Source organism: Pelecanus crispus, chromosome 8, assembly GCF_030463565.1.
Source record: "Pelecanus crispus isolate bPelCri1 chromosome 8, bPelCri1.pri, whole genome shotgun sequence".
NCBI lineage: Eukaryota > Metazoa > Chordata > Aves > Pelecaniformes > Pelecanidae > Pelecanus > Pelecanus crispus.
Genome location: NC_134650.1, coordinates 27,065,175 through 27,086,033, shown reverse-complemented (window position 1 = coordinate 27,086,033; position 20,859 = coordinate 27,065,175). Strand labels below are relative to the sequence as shown.

Here is a 20,859-nt window from a genome sequence, read left to right as displayed (position 1 = left end):
TTGTGCTGGTCTCCTAGCATGTTCAGCGTGACCTCCTTGCTATTTGCAGAGCCTGGTCCTGGTGCTGGAGAGCCCTGTAGCATGTGTGGTTTGCAGTCAGGAGGGTACACAGCACCTGGCTGGTCCAGCTTCCTGACAAGCACAGGCTCGTTTAGGTGGACTTCAGTAAAGTGAAGTCTCTCTGCTTCTCTCCTGTTATCCCTACCTCTCTCCTCCCTTCAAATGTATTTTTCTCCCCCTTTGCTAATAGTAGCCTCTGAAATGCATCAGAATTGTTTGCCAGTAGATTCTCCAATGCAAACCACTGGAAACCACCAAGTGTTTTGGAGCAGCTTGAGGCATCTGGTTTGACAAGAGGACTCTGAATACACATGTAACTAGGTGCTTAGCATCATTCAGCACACTGTGGTACGTGTGTTAGGGTATCCTGAGGCAGCTCGTAGGCAGAGCGTGATAGCCTTGACCCTTGCTGCAGTTGTCACAGATGAAGTCAAAGAAAAGGAGGGGTTGTGCTGTGGGTGAGACTCAATCTGATCTCTCTTGCCGAGGAATGCTGTCCAGGAACCAAGAGTAGGTGGGATGGTGGAGGACCTGTCTCTAGCAGTGTGGGTTGTTGGGTACTGCATGCTATGAAGTCTTTCACTAGTCATCTGGGAGTTTCACCAAGAAACTGGTGCTGGGGGAACAGAATCTGAAGCAAAGAGGCAGAGAAACTTTCACTGGGAGATCTGATGTGTAATTAAAAAAACAACAAACAAACAAACAAAACCAGCTAGGGGGGTGACAAGGTTTAGAGGATTGCTCAACAGGTCAGGTCAGGAATTTAGCTGGCCTGGGGTAGATCACAGAAACAGATGAAAATTGGGCAGAGACACAAAGAAGGGGTATAGCCAAGAAAAGTCTTGAATTGCCATGGCAAGGTACAGAGGGCAGGGATTTCATAGGTTTGTAGCTGGAAGGTCAGAAGCAGCTGCACAGGCACCCAGTCTGAGCTCCTGCCTTTGCCGGGGTCGTGGTGTTTGCCTGAGAGCTCCCTGCAAGCGCTTGCGGTTGAGCTACAGCCTGCATTTTTGAAAGAGGCATCCACTGGCAATGGAAAGACTTAGAATTTGGGATCCACCACATCCTTGGGAAGCTGTTCCCATGGTTAATACGTTTACCGCATAACTGTTACAGTTCCCTGAAAGAGTTTGAATCCTCAGCTGGCAGCCTGCCTGCCTTGCTCAGTGCTGCTGCATAGCTCTCTGCCTCCTGAGACAAAAGTCTTGCTACAAAGGGACCAAATGACCTGCCCCGGGGTCATGCAAGCTGTCTGGGAGAGCCAGGGACCTGAATCAGCTCCTCCAACCAAGAGTACGGGAATGAGTTTTGTGAAGCATTTGTTCATTCATCAGCAGCCCGCTGATCTTGTCTCCTCTCTGGGTGATGTATGCCTTGCTGTTTTGCCCTCAGCAGCTGGTAGGTCACGCAGGATTTGAGTAAACGGCTCTGGCATCATACCAAGCAGAGGCTGTGGGACACTCACCAGTGAATTCCAGAGACAATGTGTCATGAAAACCCCGGCCCTGCCACCCCCCTCTGCCACAGGGCTGCTGGAGGTGGTGGGAGCCCTGCTAGGTTGCAGTCCCCACGTTCAGTGAGAGCTGTGGCTTCCCAAGCAGCTTTTGGTAGGTGGACATTAGCTGCAAAATCTGTTTGGGAGCCTCCCGCTTTGCGTGGGCGGAAGGGAAGCCTTGCTCTTACCCCTCTGCCTGTCTCCAGCTGGATGGTGACAACTGAGCTTGTGGCTGGGAGAAGTCAGCTGTTTCCATGTTCTTCCTCTGGGGATTTGAAATCTATTTCCAGTGAGGTGGGTCCCTGGGAAGAGGAAGGGCAGCTCTTCTAAGTGGCTGCTGCCAAAGCTGGAAGGCGCTCGGAGGTAGCCTTGCAGCCTCAGGCATTCAAAACACTTCAGTCAAGCCCTGGAAAAAAACCACAGGATAATCTTTGTTTCTTCTCTTACATGCATTTTGGGCTCTCTGCTCTGTCCTCTGGTTTGTTACTGAGCCTTTTCTGCAGCCACCAGCCTTAGAGAGTTGTAGCTGAGAAGAAAAGTGTGTCCTTTCATCAGTTAACTTTTTATTGCCTGCTTTCTCATGGGTTGGACTTCAGGTTTTATATGGCAAACACCTTTAAAGCTTTTAGGCTATTTCCCTCCTTTTCTTACCTCCTGAAATACCCTCTTTGATCTAGATCATTTGACCAGCTCTTAGTCTGTGATGGAACAGTTTTGTAGAAGGGAAGGTAATTGTGATGGATACCCTGGTGATGTTACCCTTCCCAAAAGCAATTAAATGTGATCAAACCCTCATTCTTGTTTTATGGTTGCTTGTAGCAGTGCCCAAATGTTTATTGTCCCCCATAGTCCCACATGCTGCCAGGCCAGGCTTTCCACTGCAAGATGATATATTATATTCATGCTATTTATTAACTTGCATGACGCTGCAAAGCAACTGCTCCACTGGGTTCTAGTTTGTTGCTCGTTGTAGCAATGTATTTGTGCTAGGGAGCCCTGATGCTTGTTCACCCTGACTTAATTTCCTGGGAACTTTCCCCTGTCCTAGGCTGCTGAGCTTTGCAAACATTTGCCAGTGGAAGGCAAGTGTATTTGCTTTAATCAGAACTATTCTTAAAGCTGTCAGATTAATTGCTGGGGAAGGGGGGGTCCCTCCCTACTTCTGTCCTGGCTTTCTCACCTCATTTTGATCAAAGCCTGGCGTTGATCTGATACAGTGGGAAGTTAATCGGGACTAAACGACTAAACGCTGGGGCTGTCTACGAATCACAGGGACAGAGCCAGGGATTCTGCATTGCTTGGGGGGGGGGGGGGGGGGGGCAGGCAGTGGGGGTTGTTTTCTCAAGGCTAGGGTGCTTGGGCTGTTAGATCCTCCTTGCATGTCACACTGCGCTGTAAAGGGTAACCTGGGAGTCACACCAGCTGCTCTGCCATCCGCACTCATTCACTTTGAAATCCCTTTAGCGCTGGAACAATTCCATTAGCAGTACTTCTTAGGCATGATTTGGAGTGGTTTCTCTCCTGATTAAAACCGAGTCCATGCACCAGTCTGGAGGGCTCGTCATAACCAAGACATTCCCTGCGTACCTCGGGGCTGCTTGCAACTGAAATCCTGAACAAAAGATCTGCTGTTAGACAAAGGAGGAAGGAGTGAACCTCTGAAGAGAGGAAGAATTTCTCCTCTGCCAGCAATTTTTTTCTAACTATTCTTTTTTTAAGGATTGGTCACCAATTAATCTATGTCATTTTGCAGACCAAGCTGTCAACATTTTTAAGGTTGCATGGTGAAATAACTTTAGTGCTGTTGGTTCTAGCAGCTCTGAATGTTCTCAAACAAATGCCTTTTAAGATAAAAATGGTCTGTGCTTGGTCCCAGCCCAGTGTTGTGGTCGTTACTGTTTTATTTGAAACGTCTCAACTGAACCCAGTGAAGTCAGTGAGAGCTGCAAGTGTTTGAAAGTCATCACACTTATTTCCATGGCTAAATATGGGCGTAATACAGGGTGTTACTCTAAAATGCTATACTGTGTGACCCAAGATGTAGGCCAGCAAACATGCTATATGCCACAGCTACCGACTTGCAGTAGCTTCTGGCAGCTTTCAGGTCATCAACTTGTTAGACATGTGTACCAAAAGCATCATGCCTTCTCACTTTTACTTTTTGCTCTTGCCTGCTGTTGGGGTGTGAGATGCCTCACAGCCATGTAGGAGTGTAAGCTTGCTGGCAGCTTGTGTTTGTGTGCATTTTTGCTGATTTCTGTGCATTGGATCAGAAATGAGAATAGTAGAAGCAGGGCTCCTCCGCACACACACATGTACACAGTGCGGACAGTTAGAGCTTTATAAAAGGTATTTCTTGCCACTTCTCAGTGGCAGCACTAAGATAACAAATTAAATGCAGCCCACCACCTTGGAGTGCGGTAGGTGTACTGGTTTTGTGCTGGTGTAGCAAAATCTGTCTGAAACTGGCACATTTTTTATCCCAAAACATTTACAGAACTTAAGAGCAATGTAAAATATATATGAAGAGCATGCATGATATTTTTCAATAAAAAGAATAAATGCAAGCAGTGCTTTGCAGGTTCAAATTAGTCCGTGTGGGAACAGTTTTGGGAGTTCTGGTGCACGTACGTGGTCCTTCAGTGGCAGGAGCAGGTCCGGTTTGTATTGCATGGATGTCCTGGGCGGAGGAGAGCTCATGTGAGGAGTTGCTGCAGTTTCCAGTTGGGAAGGGGCAACTCCCTCAGCATTTGGCCGCAGCTATGGTGCTGTGCTGAGTTAACAGGGGTGTAGCTTTGGCTGCAGACCAAGCCCTGAGTTACAGGTCCTTACCTATCAGCTGAGCATCAGACAGGGCTGGTTAGTGCTGGGTTGGAATCGTTAACATCTTCATAGTATCAAAAGTTATTTGAATGCTACAGCTCTTTCAATTAAGCTCCTGTTGAGCTCCATACGCAGATACTGTAACGTAATTGGCTGGCCCACTGCAAATGCATTAGGAGAGTCTGCTACTGAAACAGCCTCCGTCTGTGCTCCAGGCTGGAGAGGAGCCAGAGTGAGCCATGGTCTCCGCACAATGTCATACTGATTAGGAGGGTGCGAGATTTTGTTTTTGCGAAAATAGTTCTGCTAGTACAGCCTGGAGGGCAGCTGCAGTTACACTGGTACAGAGGGGCCTTATGCCACTCTGAATCATCCCCGGCGCTTGGGGCAGGCAGTGATGCTGCTGGGAGCACCTTTATCCTGCAGTAACAGCCCGTGCGTGGCATGTGCTGCCCAATCCACAAGCGCAACTTTATTTTGTTGACAACCACCCCATAGCAACTCTGTCTCAGAGGCCCAAGGAAAATATTTTGCTTCCTCTGGCTGTTAGGAAGCAGGTTCTCCATGGCATCAGTCCCTCACAAAGGGTTTGGTCCTGAGCAGGAAACCCTGGTCCGTTCCCTAATGAGCCCTTCCTGCTGATAAGGGGACCTGCAGGTCAGGGGCTCTGGCTGAGCCAGCCAGCTCCCCGAGAACTGATATGCTTCTTGATGAGTATGTGCTCCAAAGCCTATAAAATGAGACTCTAGCCCATGCTCCTCAACCAGGCCCTCCAGAGAGGGGGTGCAGACCTAGATGCTGTGGGATGGGACCTGCTTGAGGAAAGGCCAGCTCTGGCAGAGCTGTGCATGTGTGTTACTGCTGCTGCTCCTCTCTGCTGTTCCTGAGCCAAAGTATTCCATCTCTCCCCCGCTCAGCAACTTTGCCTCTTGGTGCACGTAGAGACCCAACTCTGGTTTTATTCCTGGAATAACTATATTCATGTGTGCAGTATTACTGTGTATTTACACCTGGGTTGTTCCCCAGTTTGGGGAGCGGACTGGAGAAGAAGGTGGTACCACATCTGTGCTGTCGTGTTTTGCAGCAAGGTGATGCAGCAGAGGCGATGCATGGATCTGGCTCTGGATTATTACAGTGGTTGAAACCTATGCTGCAGGGATTGTTTTTATTATTTTATTTATTATTCAGCTACAGACTGCAGCCTCTAATGGGGGTTTGGCTTTGAGAAGAGGCAGAAGCTAAGGGAAGCACAAACAGTCCAGCCCTAAGGCCCAAGGCCTGCTCAAAAGATGGAGACCTGAAGAAGGTTTACCAGGATTGCTGACATGAACACATGAAACACACCCTTAGGTTTGTTCTTCCAGCCCTGCACTTTGGAAAGGCCTATCCAGCACAATTCATGACATGGAGATGAGCATGAGGTATTTGTATATCTTGGAGAGTGCACCAGAAAAGAAGTCACTAACTGGGATCTCCTCTGGCATCCTGTGGCGTGATGCTCTGCAAGCCCGTTCACCACCTGCCGTGTCAGTTTTGCTGTTCATAAGCTGGTACCGTGACATTTATTTCCCTCCTGAAGGTGAGGTACACCCTGCCAGAGCGAAGCAGCATTGCACAACTTTTGAAGTCCCATAGAAACTCACTGTGCGGGATTAATAACAAATCCAGCAATGAAACAGTAGCTGGACTACTGGAACATTGGCCTTTGGCGGTCCATTGCTCACGGCCGCTGGGAGGTGGGAGTGGCATGGTTTTTTCCCCTGTGACAAATCTCTGTTCCCCCACTGAATATATTTAGACGCAAATACGTTCAGAATCAACTGTGCCCATGGCAAGCTCTGCCACTGCCTGCAGCAACCCTCACCAAGGCAGCATCACACATGCATTTAGTCTGTCACATCTGCCCTTGCCTCTCCACGCTGATGGAAATGGCGTCATCTCAGCCAGACTTCAATTGCTGGGGTGTAGCAGTCCGGCTGCCCTTCCCTGGCAGTGCCTTTCATCTCCGTCTTAAACTCTTTCCATGTAGACCCTGGCTGTAGGAAGGCAGGCCAGGTGTGTGGGAAGGAGAGCTATCACTCTTGCTTCTTGAGAGGTTACACCTTCTCTTCTGTGTGTGTCTGCCATGTTGCTTGGTTTAACAATAGTTCTACTTTGTACTGTGATCCTGGATTACCTCCTCAGCTCAGCAGAGTCAGTGTCAAAGACTTCCTACAAGTGGAAAGAAGCTGTGAGCATCAGTGTTCATGTAGAGGTCTTCACTGTAAGGCTGTCCTGAGGTTTCGGGGGATATGGCATGACATCAGAAACCAGAAGGGACCTGGGGCTCTGCTTAGCTCTTCAGATTTTGCTAGCTTGCATTGCAACAGCAGTGATGGCAAAGCAGCTTGGGGTTAACTTGGGTTGGCAAGCCTGAACAAAAGCCCGAGAAGAGTTAACTCATGCTGTCGGCTCGAGTTATAACCCACATTTCCTTGTCATTGTAAGTACTTCAGGCTGGCCCCGCTGCAGTCAGACCAGCCACCTTCTGCAGGGTAATTGTACTTGGGGTATTTTCACTGGGAGCTGCTGACTGCTCCTGTCAGCGAAGCCTTCCATGCAGTAGAAAGAAATTTGCCTCAGTCTGTTGGCAGGGTCGCAGGCAGGGTAATTGTATTTTGCCAGTGTACTTGCGTCTTTTGCTACCTTTGGATGTAGCTGCCTGCGCTGCGTGCTCTGCTGTGTCCCGTGGCACCACCAAATAGGTTTTGCCTCAGTTGTGGCTGCTTTTCCACAGTAGTCTGGTGCATGTTCCTCTTCAGAGTGCAAGAAGCTTTATGATCCTCACTACAGGGATACAGGTTTATAATCCTGCCTCAAAAATCACTGCTACTCCTAGAGTGTTTCAGGCAGGTTCTTTGGCTCAGTTTATGCATGCTTTAGGGTATCTGCTACCAGTTCAGCAAGCAGAGCATATGGACAGGCACCACTGTCTGAGTTGGTAGCAAGCTCCTCTGCCTGCGCTGCCCTGGCTAAGCAGTGGGAATCAGGCAGTCCTCTCCCTGCCAGCCTGCCCCATGTTCGCTCAGTCCTGGGCGCTGCCATCCAGACAGGATCATCACCATCCTGCCAGCCCTCCAGCAGCATCCACCCTGCTTTTATCTTCATTTCCTCCTCGCTTGCTTTTTTTTTTTTCCCCCACCTGGGGTTTAAATGTTTGTTTGGCATTGGGGAGGCTTTCTTGATTGTTTTTCTAAATACCTGTTGTGACAGGCAGGGCTGAGAACGAGCTGGGCTGCTCTCCACATCCATCTGAGTGCCCATTTAGGAAATGATGCCAAGTAGGAAAATAAAAAAAAGAAATGCAGTTGGGTTTGGCCTGGGAGATTTTTCTGTCCTCGGCTGGTTACACAGGATGAGGGATGGGAAGAGCTGGTCAGTTCCAGGGTCTGAAGAGGAACACCTGTTTTATCATTCTGGGGAAGGTTCTTGCAAGCTGGCAATACCAGGCACCATCGTTCTGCTGCTGCCTGCTCCGTCCAGCCGGACCACCCTGACCTTGAGGAGCAGATAGCACCACACTTCCCTTCCTGCTGTGTGCCCATCTTCTTCCCCACCAGCATTTTTGTTCCTCTGTCGAGGAAGATGGTCTGGAGAGGCTGGGAGTGAACAGTAGAGCTGGCACATGGCCCTCCTGCCAGGTCTCTGCATACATCCTCCTCATGCAATGTCTCTCACGCACCCATGCACGTTGCTGTTTGAAGGGAGGGCAGTGGAGCAGGTGATCTGTGGTGCACTGGGCAGGAATCTTCCACCTTATTAAAATGAAAGTATTTACTGGCTTGCATCAGTTTCCCAGCTGTGGTTGGTTTGTATGAGAACCATTTCCTGCCGTTAAGGAAACTATTAAGCTTTACAGCAGCTCATGGCAGGAATAGATATCGCTATTTATGAAACCTTGTGCTCTTCTCTTTGCTGAGTGGCAGACTTTCTCACCTGCGTCCCTGCCATCACAGCGCTTAGGGTGACAGGAACAGAGCTGCTGTGACTGTGCTTCAAGTAAAGATCACAGGCTCTGGTGGGGAAGGGAGCTGGGCAGGACAGGGGCTGCAGGAGAGCCAGGGCTTGATGATGAACATGGTACTTTCAGGGCTGCGTGGCCTGAGATACCACCTTCCTGCACTCAGTGACATTTACTTGCTGGCATCCTGTTCTGATAGTGGGATCTGACATGCTGCTCTGCATTGCAGGCAGCCAGCAGGGAAGTGGTTTGTGTTATAGCTTATGTCTGAGTTGGGTTCTTCCGCTTGAAGATTTGCAAAGCCATTCAGCCGTGCTGAAAGACCTGCGAGCGGATGCTTCCTGCTTGTCCTCTTGTGCCAGACGGCGTAAGCACCCTTGCCTATTGCAATGGTCTTATCATCTAATGCGCAACAAAAACCTATCCATCCTGGTTCTGAACCTTCCTTGAGAGTGGATGTTTTAGGTTGTAGGTGTAACCTGCCTCTTTTAATGGTAAATGGTAAATGGTAAAGGTAATTTATTTGCTAATCTGTGTACAAAGGCTGGGGCAGGAGATACAGGTTCTTTCCTGGCCTCGCAAGATTTCCTTCTGATGAAATCATGTCATTCCTGTGAGTCCAGTTTTATTTCTGCAGAAAGAAATGTTGCTCTGCAGTGCCTCATGGAGAGTCACCAGATGTTTTGGATGTATGCTGGAAGGTGATAGAGTGCCCGGCACCAAATTGTCTCTGCTCTGGGAGGTGCAAAAGCCTGCAATGAGGCCAGAGAAGATGTCATGCTCGGTTGTCCTGTCTCCTCCACCACATAGCTGCAGGGTGTGCAGGATGCCTTGGTAGAATCAGCAATCTCTAAAAAAACGTGCTGCTTGGTCCAAGGCTTGCAGCAGCCACTTTATCACAAGATCCTCATTGACAAAACAGGTTATTAAGCCACTCTGTTTAGCAGGGGCTTGGGGGGAAAACGAAGCATCTCACTCGTGATTTGTCTACATCCGTGAGTGTCCTCTTAAGTGCGTTTGCTCACACTATTTCTCCAAAATGTGACATAACAAGAAAGAGGGTGGGGGAGCATTGGGGTGTTAGCTAAGCATCAGTAACATCCTATTTTGTGTTCAGCGTTTGCTTCTTATGAATTGAGCCCTCCTTAAAAGTATTGATAGAAGACAGAAGTAGGACCTTCTGGCTACAAAGTTGTTACCCACAACAAGGAGGATGATACAAGGCGGGTGGAGAAGCAGTGCAGGGTTTGTGGTCTACCTGCTCCTGCGGAGCCAGCAGAAACAAGAGCAGCAGAGGGTTTGTGATCCCCAAGGGTGGAGGGCAGGCTGGAGGAGGGGGATGCTGCTGGCTCCTGGATCAACACGTGAGCAGGTGTCCTTTAGGCACCCTTCATTCACTGGAGTTGGACAACACGAACTGTCACAGCTCCTCCCCACTGGTCCCTGCCTGCTTATGGCCATCAGCTTGATCTTGTTTGGCCAACTGGTGCTGGTTCAGCTGCTAAATTGTCTCCATTGGTATTTCACAAAGATGGGAGGTACTTTCCCCAGTGTTACTCTTCAACAGCTGCGGCATGGGTGTTGTGAATAGGAGAGGCTGATTTGCAAAGACATCTGAGATCCGCTGTGTCAAGGGAAACGTGGAGGCAAACACAAGAAACAGTGCAGAAGGACCAGTGCAAAGCTCTGCCTTGGGGTAGCAGTAATCGTCTGCACCAATCGAGGAAGGAAATAACTGGCTTGGCAGCAGCAGAGGAGACAAAAATCTCAGTGAATCACAGGCTCGACATGAGTCAATGCTGTCACACGGTTGTGAAAAAGGCACACGTCATAGGAGGCCGTGTAAGAAGTTGCATGCTTTGCAAGGCATCTGAAGTATTCCTCCTGCTCCCAGTGCCGGTAAAGCTGCGGCTGGAGCCCTTTCTTTCCCGTTTTGGATTCTGTGTTTTGAGGAAGATATGGGCCAATAGCAGAGAGTCCAGGGAGAGCAGTGAGAGTGGTCAGAGGGCTGGAAACCATGAGGAATGAGAAAAGCTTGAAAGGACCCAGGATTGTTTAGTCTAGGAAAGAGCAAGCTGAGCGGGGGGGGGCGGGGGGGTGGTGTGTGTATGAAAAGCTTTCAAAGACATAAAAGGCTGCTGTGAAAAGTGAGGGAATGATCTGTTCTTAGTAGCTAATAGGAAGAAGATAATAAGTCATAGGCTGAGCAAGGAAATTTAGTCATTGGGGAAAACTCACATAAGTGAAAGGCTGATGAAGTACCAAAACCTCTAGTGTGTGTGGGGTTGATGTCTGGAGGCCTTCAGAGCGCCCATCTCTGGGTGGGTGGCAGGGGAATTCATCTTACTTTGGCTGGCAGGATGCACTATGAGACCTTTGTAGCCCTGTTTTCCTACTGTTTGAAGATTATTTTATAAAGCTTGTGATGAAGTCTGCCTCCCGGACGCTGCCAACCTTCATGTTACAAGACAGCAGGGATTACATGTGACAGTGCTACTTTATCATTGGTATAGCAGCAATTCCCTGAGGTCCTGGTCAGGCTGCAGGATCGCACTGAGGTGGGAGGAAGCTTCATTGTTAAGGAGAGGAATACAGAACATGTTCGCTTATGGTGGGACAGCAAGGGAGCCCTTGGCTTGCTGTTTGTCCCTGTGTGTGACAGGGCTAGGTGATGTACAGGCACAGTCCTTGTCCTGAAGACACTAAATGGGTGCAGGGGAATCCTCCTGCCAAGGCAGAGCTCACCAGCACGCTTATTTGCTGGTTCACGGGCTGATTTGCGTCGTGCTTTTTAATCGTGGAAAGTAAGAGCATGTCTTTGTGTCCTAAATAGGCGATTGTCCTGATTCTCATCCCCGGGATCCATTATGTCTTAGCAAATTACTTTCTCTCTTTTAAATGCCTTGGTGATTAAAGATGCCACTGCAGATACCCTTAATGAGTACAAAAAGGGTAATAATTCCTCGTGCTGGCACTGAATGCAATTAATCAGGCCCCTTTACTTGCTTTTTAAACAGATGAGGCATTTAAGGCCAAGCAAGTTTTTAATTGGACTTTAATGTCTCTCATTTACTTCATTTTGGCACAAGCACAGGAATTCCCACCCCCAGGTTTGCTGTTGGATTTATTCAGGGTGATGAAAGGCTCAGCACAGGGTGAAGACTCAGCAGCAGACTCAAACATGTCCTTCAGCCCGTGCCTGGCCCCGGCTTCATCCTGCTGCAAACAGCACAGAATTGTCTGAGCAGGAGCAGAGCCAGGTCATCCAGCCCAAGGCCCACTCCAGCATGGGGCTGACACTGGATATTAGCAGTATTTTTGGAGTAGTCATCAACATGAGGGTGCAACATAGCCAGACCTGTTTAATTAGGTTCCTTTGGGACCATCTGGAAGCCCTTGATGGAGGTCCATGTTCATATCCTAGACTCTATAGCTTCAAACATGGCATGAATTGTATCTTTTAAGGGGTATTCCTGAGATCCATGGCCAAGAGGAGATAACAGAGGCCTTGAGCACTGTTACAGATGGATGTGTGCATGCAGAGGTTGTTAATTCATGCCAGGAATTCCCATGGGAGAAAAGATGCGTGACGAGTGACCTTCACTTAGACTGCAGCCCCTGCTCCCTGCTGTGAAGCCAGCACTGCCTCTCCTTCCACCTCTGGCCACAAACCATCTTGCCTTTTGTTCCCTTCACTCATGGATATCCTCCACTGTGGTTTGGGGACGGCAGTTGCCTGTCAGCATGTCCCAGTCCATGCTTCATGCAGGGACATGTGCTGCCTGGCCGATCAGCCCCTGTCCCAACTCAACTCTTCCCCACTGTCAGCTGACAGCCCAAGGTTCAGCTGAAAAGACATCAGTCTCGACGTGTGCGAGCCTGCCTCTGAGCCTGCTTGTCGCTCTGTGGGGCAGGCATACCTCTAACACCCAGGAGAGATCCTGAAATGGCTTCAAGTGGGTTTTTCAGGTGCATGCTGTGTCTTTTGCAGAGTCAGGCCTGTCTGTAGCACAGCTGTACAGTGGCTATAGGCTCCCATCCACGGAAGGGTTGCCAGATGCAGGTGAGCTGTGAGTGCCCTTGGACAGGTGAGATGGCTCTTATGCCATTGGGGTTCTTTGCCCCAAAAGCCATTTAGGAGATATGCAGGGACAAGCAACAACACCCTCCATTTCTGCATCCCTGCTTCTCCCACTTCAAAGGTAGGCAGAATTGTAAGCACAAGTGAGTCTGGAAAGTTAAGGGTATTCAGAGAAATGTGTTATTGAATACCTTGTGTTAATTTAAACACTTTCTGCCTGCCAGGGAGCAGGGAGAGGAGCATTGCCAGCTGGATCAGCCATAGCACTTCTCTAGATCTGTCTCAGAGCATCTTTACTTTAAGTCCCTTGCTAAAACGCAGAGCCTCCCAGTGCAGCCTAAGGAACTGACGTGCTTGAGTGCCAGGCTCTGCCTTCCAGGCAGCTGCTCAGCAGGGACTGCCACAGGGATGCTTGCCCAATATTTTGTTTGGTTTTGCCTTCTTATTTGTCATACCTCCTCTCCTCCCACTCCCTTGCAACTTGAACACGCATCTGATACTGGTGGTTGTGCAAGGTTCACATGTACTCCTGGATAGCCAGATATGAGAACTAGATCTCTCTGGTTTTATCTTGTGCTGAGAATATCTTTGCACATTTTGCCCCTTTGCATCACTTCCCTGCTACCTGCAGGTAAGGATACTTGAAGCCATCATGCCTTGAAAAATAAGGGAGAATTGGAGGCTGATCAAGGTTTTATTGCGTGATCGTGATGTGAGGACTGTAGACATCTTGATGAGATGTTCAGGGGTAAAGGTGAATAAAAGAGCATCCAGCTTGCTCTGTGTCTCCACAGAGTGAAAAGTGCAGGCTGTTGGCACATTCTCCAGCAGTGGGTGGGGACTGAAAGAAATAAGGGCCAGGTCCTAGGATATTTCTGCTCCTCTGGCTGGGCAGTATGAGGAGGGGCAGGCGGCTTGGTCCTGTGGCTGTGGAGCCTGCCAAGATGCCCTTAATCCAGGGTTTGTAGCCCAAATATGTCTTATGTCAGGAAGCTGCAACCCCAAGTGACCATGGCCAGCCATTCTTGCATTGAGAATCTTCTGGCTGAGGCTTACAAAGATGTCATTTTCTTTGATTTAATTCCATATAAACTGCGGGATTATTTTCCTTTAGAGGCTTGCAAATTATGGAAGCATAAACCATGCTAATGATGCGATAAGGACAGCTTTGGATGCTTTCCCAAGAACAGCTACCCCTGGGCAGGATGTGCTTGGAGAGAACTGATGGAGAGCAGTCTGCCACGCTCACCTGGCTGCCTTCCTTGGGCCCCCCCTCCCCAAATTCCTCCATCTCTCAGGAACGAGAATCATTTCCTCTCCGGCTTCTTGCAGAGGCAAGGGCCCTGCAGACCTGAAGTTATCTCTGGAATGTGTGTAAACACCGAGTTCAATGGGATGCTGTTTGCCCCCTTCTCCTGGCGGGGTTTAAGAAGGGGTTAATATGAGTTTGTTTTACGGGTTCCTAGCCCTGAGAATTGTCTTCCTCGGAGGGTGACCCAGCTGACCCGAGTCCCTGTGTGTGCATTTCCCAGCATCAAGGGGAGATTCAGGGGCCCCACCAGCTGGGTGGAATTTCGGTCCTCTAAGAACAAGGAGATGAAAGAGACCAAAGTGGTCTTCCTGCTGAACAGGGACCGGGGAGATGGTGTGGGATCGCAGTGCACGTGCACTGGGACTCAACGTGTCGTGTGATGGTGTAACTAACAGGATTTAGGCAATCCTTGGACAGAAGCAGATTTGCAGTCAGAAGGGTGGGGGTTACATGCGGTTCTGGTGTCCCCATCTTCAAAGACTGTTGAATAAGCAAGGGGACAAAACCTTAGAAATTATGTACGGGCTGGGACAAAATGCACTTCAATGAGAGGCATAAAGAGCTCCATCTGTTTATCAAAAAAAAAAAAAAAATCAGATTTAAATTCATTATGGTGTATGAGTATGTTACTAACGAGACCCGCCTGGGCACCAAAGTACAAAGATTTAGAATAAGCAGCAACAACCAGAGCCTAAAGCAAGACAAAATCAAGTTGAAAACAGGCGTGTTGATACCAATGAAATGGTTAATTCCTAGATGTGTTGTCAGCACTGGTGACGCACTGAGGCTGGATCCCTTCCAGAAAACAACACTTTAAACCGAAGACAAAGAACTGAGCTTAGCACGGAGGTGATCAGTGGAATGGCTTGGCCTGGTATATACAAGGGGTCAAACTAGATGATTTAATGATCTCTTTTGGCCTGAAAGCTTTCTGTTCTCCTAAGAAGATAAATGAAAAAGCCCTTTCACAAAAAGCGAGCACTTGAGATATGTGTGTAGTGAACTTTGCTGCTTCCAGGGGAACAGCAGAGCAGGATCTGCAGGAAGCATGACCTTGCCGCCTGCAGGCTGCCTGAAGTTCGTGGCCATCTGTTTAGTGGCGGTGGCACACCACCACCAAGGCCACCACTCTCATGCATGACGTTTCTCAGCTCTGTTTTTAATTGCTAACTGACACTGTCTCCCTGCATTTAAGTAACGTTTGCTTACTTATCTCCATCAGGGTGAAGAGGCCAAGCGGTATGAGCAGCCTCCTGGGGAAGATTGGCTCCAAAAAGCAGAAGATGAGCACACTGGAGAAATCTAAACTGGACTGGGAGAACTTCAAGGAGGAGGAGGGGATTGTGGAGGAGCTGGCGATCCATAACCGAGGGAAAGACGGGTAAGAGGGACTTTACCTAGTAGTAGTCCAGCATTTCCCACCACTTCCTATACATATAGGAACCCCATCGCTTGCTACAGAGAGTTCAGCAAACCCATGGGATTTCTTAAGGATTTATCCTAGGGAAATATAAAGCCAGTAGCTGCTCTAAGTACCACAGGGAGACAGGTAAGTCTGCAAGCACCTATTGCTCTCTGTTAACAACCTCGTGAGTTCTTCAAGTCCAGCTAAAGTAGAGTCTGGCTGTGCTTTACCTTCTCTCCTATTAGTGGCACAGATGCAGTGTGAACCGGTCTAATGCAGCACTCCCATGAGGAAACACAATTGCCTTTGCCCTGTGTTCTTTTTTTTAAAAAAAAAAAAAGTCTCAAATTGGGAGGTATGGGTTTTTTTCTGTTCTTCAAATGACATGTTTCAGCTGTGTCTGTCCTCCCTCCTCCTGCATAAAGATGTATGCAAACCCAGAACAGCTGGCAAGGTGTGTTAAAGATTATGGCAGCACCGGGCGTTGATTGTGTGCATCAAGCAATGTTCACTCCAATGAAGTTAATGGAAGTATCATAAAAGTAAATGGTGGTGCTGTAAATAAAACAGAAAGTTAATAACATGCACTGCAGGGAAGGATAATAAGATCAGAAGCAGCCTTTCCACTACAAGTGCTTTGCTAAGCTCTGGGAAAATGTAACCGGCTTAGTGGACAGCTCATAAAATGTATTTTTATTGTAAGCTGTTCTTTTACTCTGCGGGAAAAACTCAGAGCTTCTGCATTCCAACCAATTGGATTTTGTATTTCAAATAGATATTTTATAACTGCTGGATTTTTTCAGTTTGGTCTTGCACCCTTCCACAGCACCCCTTCTCTGTCAGGTCTGCCCTGATCTGTTTCTGGACATGTGCCCTTGAACAACTAGAGCAATTCAGTAGGAGTGCTGGATGGGGGCAGGTGTTCCTCTGAGATCCCTGAAATCCAAGGAGATGAGCAATTTACATCGCATATGGGTGTGGCAGAGCACACATGCACCAGATCCTTGACAATGCTGTCTGCAGCATGGCGAATGTTATGGTCAGAGCCCCATACGCAAGGCTCACCATTGAAATGGCCCATGCCAGGAGTCTGGAGGCAGAGCCAGGCCATGTACCAGGCTCTGTCTGAGGTGGAGGGAGAAGAGGAAGGTGTGCTTCTCCCATGAAGCCCCATCAGGAGCTGCAGGCTGCTTTGGGAGAACTCAGCTCCAGGGCAGGGTCCTGTTTCTGTCTGTGGCACCTGGCTGGTTTATCCTGATGGCATGTGGATTTGGGATTTGCCCTATGCAGACGTCCGAGTGGCTGCCAAGTGTGGTAATGGCTTTGGGCTTTCACTGCTCTGGATTGGGCTGATGGTGGTAGTATCACCATTAAAAGCCAGACCATCTCCTGCCAATTGCTGGGACATGCTGTTTCTTTCCACTGTCGGTGGAATCAGCCTGAATCAGGGTCCATCGCTCTCAGCTGGACTATACACACCCCAAACAGGCCAGGCTGCTCTGCATGAGCGTTTTCTGGCATCTCTTGCTTGTTTAAACCTACTATGTCAACCTTTCTTGCACAGTGCTGTTTCCCACCCCATACAAGCAGGACAGCTCGCTCTTCACGCCTGGCAGACCTTTCCGGAGATGCTAACGTAATGGTCCTTGAAGGCTGAAGAAGGGATCAGCACATTGAAAAGATGAGCAAAGCAGAGCAGCAATTTTAAGAGCATCTGCAAGCTTGGACAGCTTTGGGTTTTGCTGCCCTTCAGATCCTAGGCTAGAAAATCCATGGGGCTATTAGCAAGTGATTTTTGTCATTAAGCAAACAAGAAACGTGATGCCATGATAACTTTAGACACTCCTTACAAATCTGTTTGTCCTAGAGAGGCACGTGATGTGAGGGGATCAACCAAGTATCTGCTCACAGTGAATCACATCCACCTTCAACGTAAAGGAAGGGAGAAGGGAGGAGCACCGATGGATGCGCAACCCACTGCACTTCTGCTTACAGGCCACCTGTCAATGCTCGTGATATGAAGCGTCCTGCACCATTAGGGAGCAGCCATCCTGCTCGGGGGGGCAGATCACACAGACACAGCGTGCCACCAGCTTCAGGTCATTTTGCAGGAGCCTGTTGTCCCTTCCACAGCCACCTCTTCTCCTTTAATAACATAGGCTCTGCTCACCCTTCGGTGGGCAATCATTTACACATCTCTATAAAAGTCGTAATGAGTGGTTGTTAACCCTTCAACACAGGCAGGCAGGAGCGGGGCACTGCCTTTATCCCTGGTGCCGACGTGCATTAGAAACCTCTGGTCCCTGAGTGTCCTCCTTTGTAATTAAAAATGTCTGCCTCATGAGGAAAGCCACAACTCACTCCTGGAAGCATCTACTCAATGCCACGCGTGCCTGTGCACTACAGAGATGGTTCACGCGTGTCTTGAGGAAGGCAGGAGGCATTTCTTTTTGCTCAGAAGAGAAGGCAAGCTGTATTTCTCTTTTTTGCAGTAACCTTGCAGAAGTTATTGTTCACAGCCCAGAGCTCCTCATACCTTGGACCTCCCCGGCCCTTCTCCAGCAGCAACATGTGCTCAGCCAGCGCACTGGTGGCCCGCTGAGCAACAGGGCCGCAGCATCTTGCTGCTGCTGCTGCCAGTTATCAGCCAGCTGCAGCGTGGCCCCCGGATTCCTGAGGCAGAGGGGACACGTGCTGCCCCATGGCTGCGTCCACCCTTGCCTCTGATTTTCCACCCTCGTATCGCCAGCCCCAGACAGTGATTTGCATTTCCCCAGCAGCAGGATCCGGGCTTGTGTGGTCTCATTGTGTCAGATCCTGAGGGCCTGTCCTGGATTTGACAGGAGGGGCTGAAGTAAGGAGCAGAGGCAGCTATCCCCTTTGCTGTCGACCTCTCTGATGTGTTTTATAAATGGAAATGTGTGGTGGCCTCTTAATTGGGCCACCTTTGTAGGGCGGGCCCAGTGGAGGAGCAGCCCTGCTCCGGGTGCACTGGGTGGCTGATGGTGACTGTCAGGGGACGGGCAGCACCAATGAAACCTTCCCCGGAGCAGTTTGCAGCTGCCCTCGTTAGCAGAGACAGCATGTTCTCCCAACAAATTTACCTTCCTCTGCTGTGGATCACAGCTGCCCTGTTTCCACGCAGGCTGATAATTTACAGGAAGGTATTGATTCAGGTAGCAAAGGTTATTTAGACAGGCACAGGATGGGTGTTTGTGCCTCGCTCATGCACTTTGCACTGCTGTTTGGCAGCACCTTGCTGCCAGCTACGCGGAACCAGGCTGGGAACTGGAGATGGAGCCGTGGCTCAGGCGCAGGGTTTGGGGCGCAGTAGGGCAGGGGAGCTTTCATCGACCCTGCAGACCTGCTGCTTCCCTGCTTGTGTCCTCCAGCCTCTTCTGTGTGCAAGCAGCACAAGCTGGCCGGGCTTGTTCCCAAGCTGTCTGCCCCATAAACCCCGGTGTATGCAGAGGTAGTGCCTTGTGGGGTCTGCTCTGGCCCCTGTGGCACTTTTCTGTGGCCAGCCAAGGACAACGCCACTGGGTAACGTCGCAGTTCCTCCTCCATGCAGAGCCGTGCCGCTGGCCGCAGCCATGAGACCGCATTCCTGGTTCATGATCCGTATCGATCCCCCAGGAGCCAGTCCCTGCTCGCTGGAGAGGCACGGCAGCCATGGAGGAAGAGGAAGGGACTGACCCGTTGCTGGGGTTGGGAGAAGGGAGTCACAGAGGGGCTGAAAGACCTTCAAATTCGGTAGCTTGGGCTGTTGCTGCCCAAGCGGTTGGGGTGTTCCCAGGTTAACAGTGGTAACCCCTGTCCCTTGCCTTCCCAGCTGTGGTTGCAGTTGGTGTTTAGCAGCAGAGGAGGAGGAAAACCACACACCCAGCAATATGACACGCTGTAAAATACAACGTGACCCCCCCCGACTTCCTTCCCGTGGCCTCTCCGAGCCCGGCCCCAGGAGCCGGTCACCTCCCTGCTTGTGGGGATGAAGGGAAGTGACACTGCCCTGCCCGCCTTTCCTGAGCCAGCATGGGGAGGGGGCCTCTGTGCACAGCCCTCCTCTGACAGCAAGGGGCGGGGGGCCAGAAAAACACCTTCTCGTGGCCCGCACATCGTCTGCATTATGCCACACTGGGCCCCTGCTCCTCGCAGCTGGCAGAGATGAGCTGACCCAGTTGTGTCAGCACAAGACAGGCTCGGGCTGCGATGGAAATGGGGTGGCAGCAGGGATGCATGGGGCTGTTTATCGGCTTGGGGATGGAGCCGGGGGGGAATCGCTTGCTGAAATTAATTTGCGTTAATTCATTTCCAATGACTGGGTGGGCAGGAGTGTCAGGGCCATCCTTCGCAGCAAGGGCGAAGGCACCCTGGTCCTGGGAGCACATTCAGCGCCGGTTCAGTAGCTGTAGCAGAAAGCAGAGACCTTGTCACCAAAGGCAGTGCAGCCCCTCTATCCTAGAGGGACCACTGCTGGTGGTGGGAGGAGCCCTCAACCTTCCCATGCAGTTGGGTCTTCAAGCTCCTTCATGCATGCTGCCAGCCACCTGAGAATCTGGAAAACCCACAGAGCCTGCGATGCTCATCTTTTCTGCAGCCTTTGGTCTTGCTTTCAAGCAATGGGCTTCTCTGCTTAGCAGGCACCAGCCGTGGTGCAGGAAAAGTGGTGACCAGCAGAGAGAAGCCAAATGCAGCGGCTCACGCATCTCATGCCGGTGCCAAGTGTAATGACCTTGTCATGACAGCTGAGTGTTTGCCACCCTGGAACAAATGCAAAACAATTGTGATGATTCAATTACAGCTCCTGTTTTGAATTGCAATTTCACTCCCTCTGTAGGTTAATTAGTAGCACAGCCCCAGGCTATCTGTGGCAAGGGTTTGCAGCAAAGTACATTAAAATTCAGCTGCATGCCATTAATGAGCGGCAAGGTGCTTTTCCAGGCTCAGGCATGCTTGCCTTCTTCCTTGCAGCGCTCAGGTGCCTCACTGAGAGGGAGAAGTAAATACGCGGCAGTGGTTAGGAGCTGGTCTGTGGCTGGGAAACCCCTGGCCTGAATCCCTGAGCTGCTGCAAGCTTGCTGGGTGATGCTGTTTGCATCCCTGCTGCTCCCTGTGCCTGTTATCAGCTTGTATCGTGGGTCATGCTGCTGTGGTTGGGTTTGAGATGCTTTGCTAGGGGCGGGGGGCAGGGTCACCTGGGCAGCCTCAGAGCTGCCTCTCCTGCTGAGGACCTGCCCTGAGCCTGTTCAAGTTGTTTGTGAAAGTCATTTCTCAGCCTTAAGAGAAGAACTGGAACCAGAAGCAGCTATCCCATGGCTCCAGCCTACAGGGACCCTTTGCCCCAGACCTCTGCAAGTCCTCCAGGAGACACCTATCAGGCCAAGAAGCAGTTTTGGTGTCTGTAGGAGACACTCAGTGCAGTGACCAGCTCATGGAAAGGGAGGCAGCCGATGCCTTCCCTCCCTGCTCATCCCTTTGGGTTGGCTTTGCCCTGGGCTGGGGGCAGTGCTGACTGCTGCAGGCACCACTTACAGCCTCTGCCTCCCTGCAGGTACATCGAGAGGAAAGCATTCCTGGAGCGCGTGGATCACAGGCAGTTCGAAATCGAACGCGACATCAGACTGAGCAGGATGAAGCCCTGAAGTGCCAGGGGTGGCCGCAGGGGATCCTGCTCCCTTCTGTG

The 20,859-nt window shown here is 50.1% G+C and overlaps 1 protein-coding gene across 1 annotated transcript in view; it reads left to right on the top strand.

Annotated features, from left to right (window-relative positions):
* Window positions 1-20,859, top strand: part of CFDP1 (craniofacial development protein 1) — a 66,565-nt gene extending 45,706 nt beyond the window's left edge. The window contains exons 6-7 of the mRNA XM_075715581.1: window positions 14,994-15,152; window positions 20,728-20,859. Of these exons, the coding sequence (XP_075571696.1) occupies window positions 14,994-15,152; window positions 20,728-20,818 (250 nt within the window). The 3' untranslated portion in view covers window positions 20,819-20,859. The remainder of the gene's footprint in view (window positions 1-14,993; window positions 15,153-20,727) is intronic.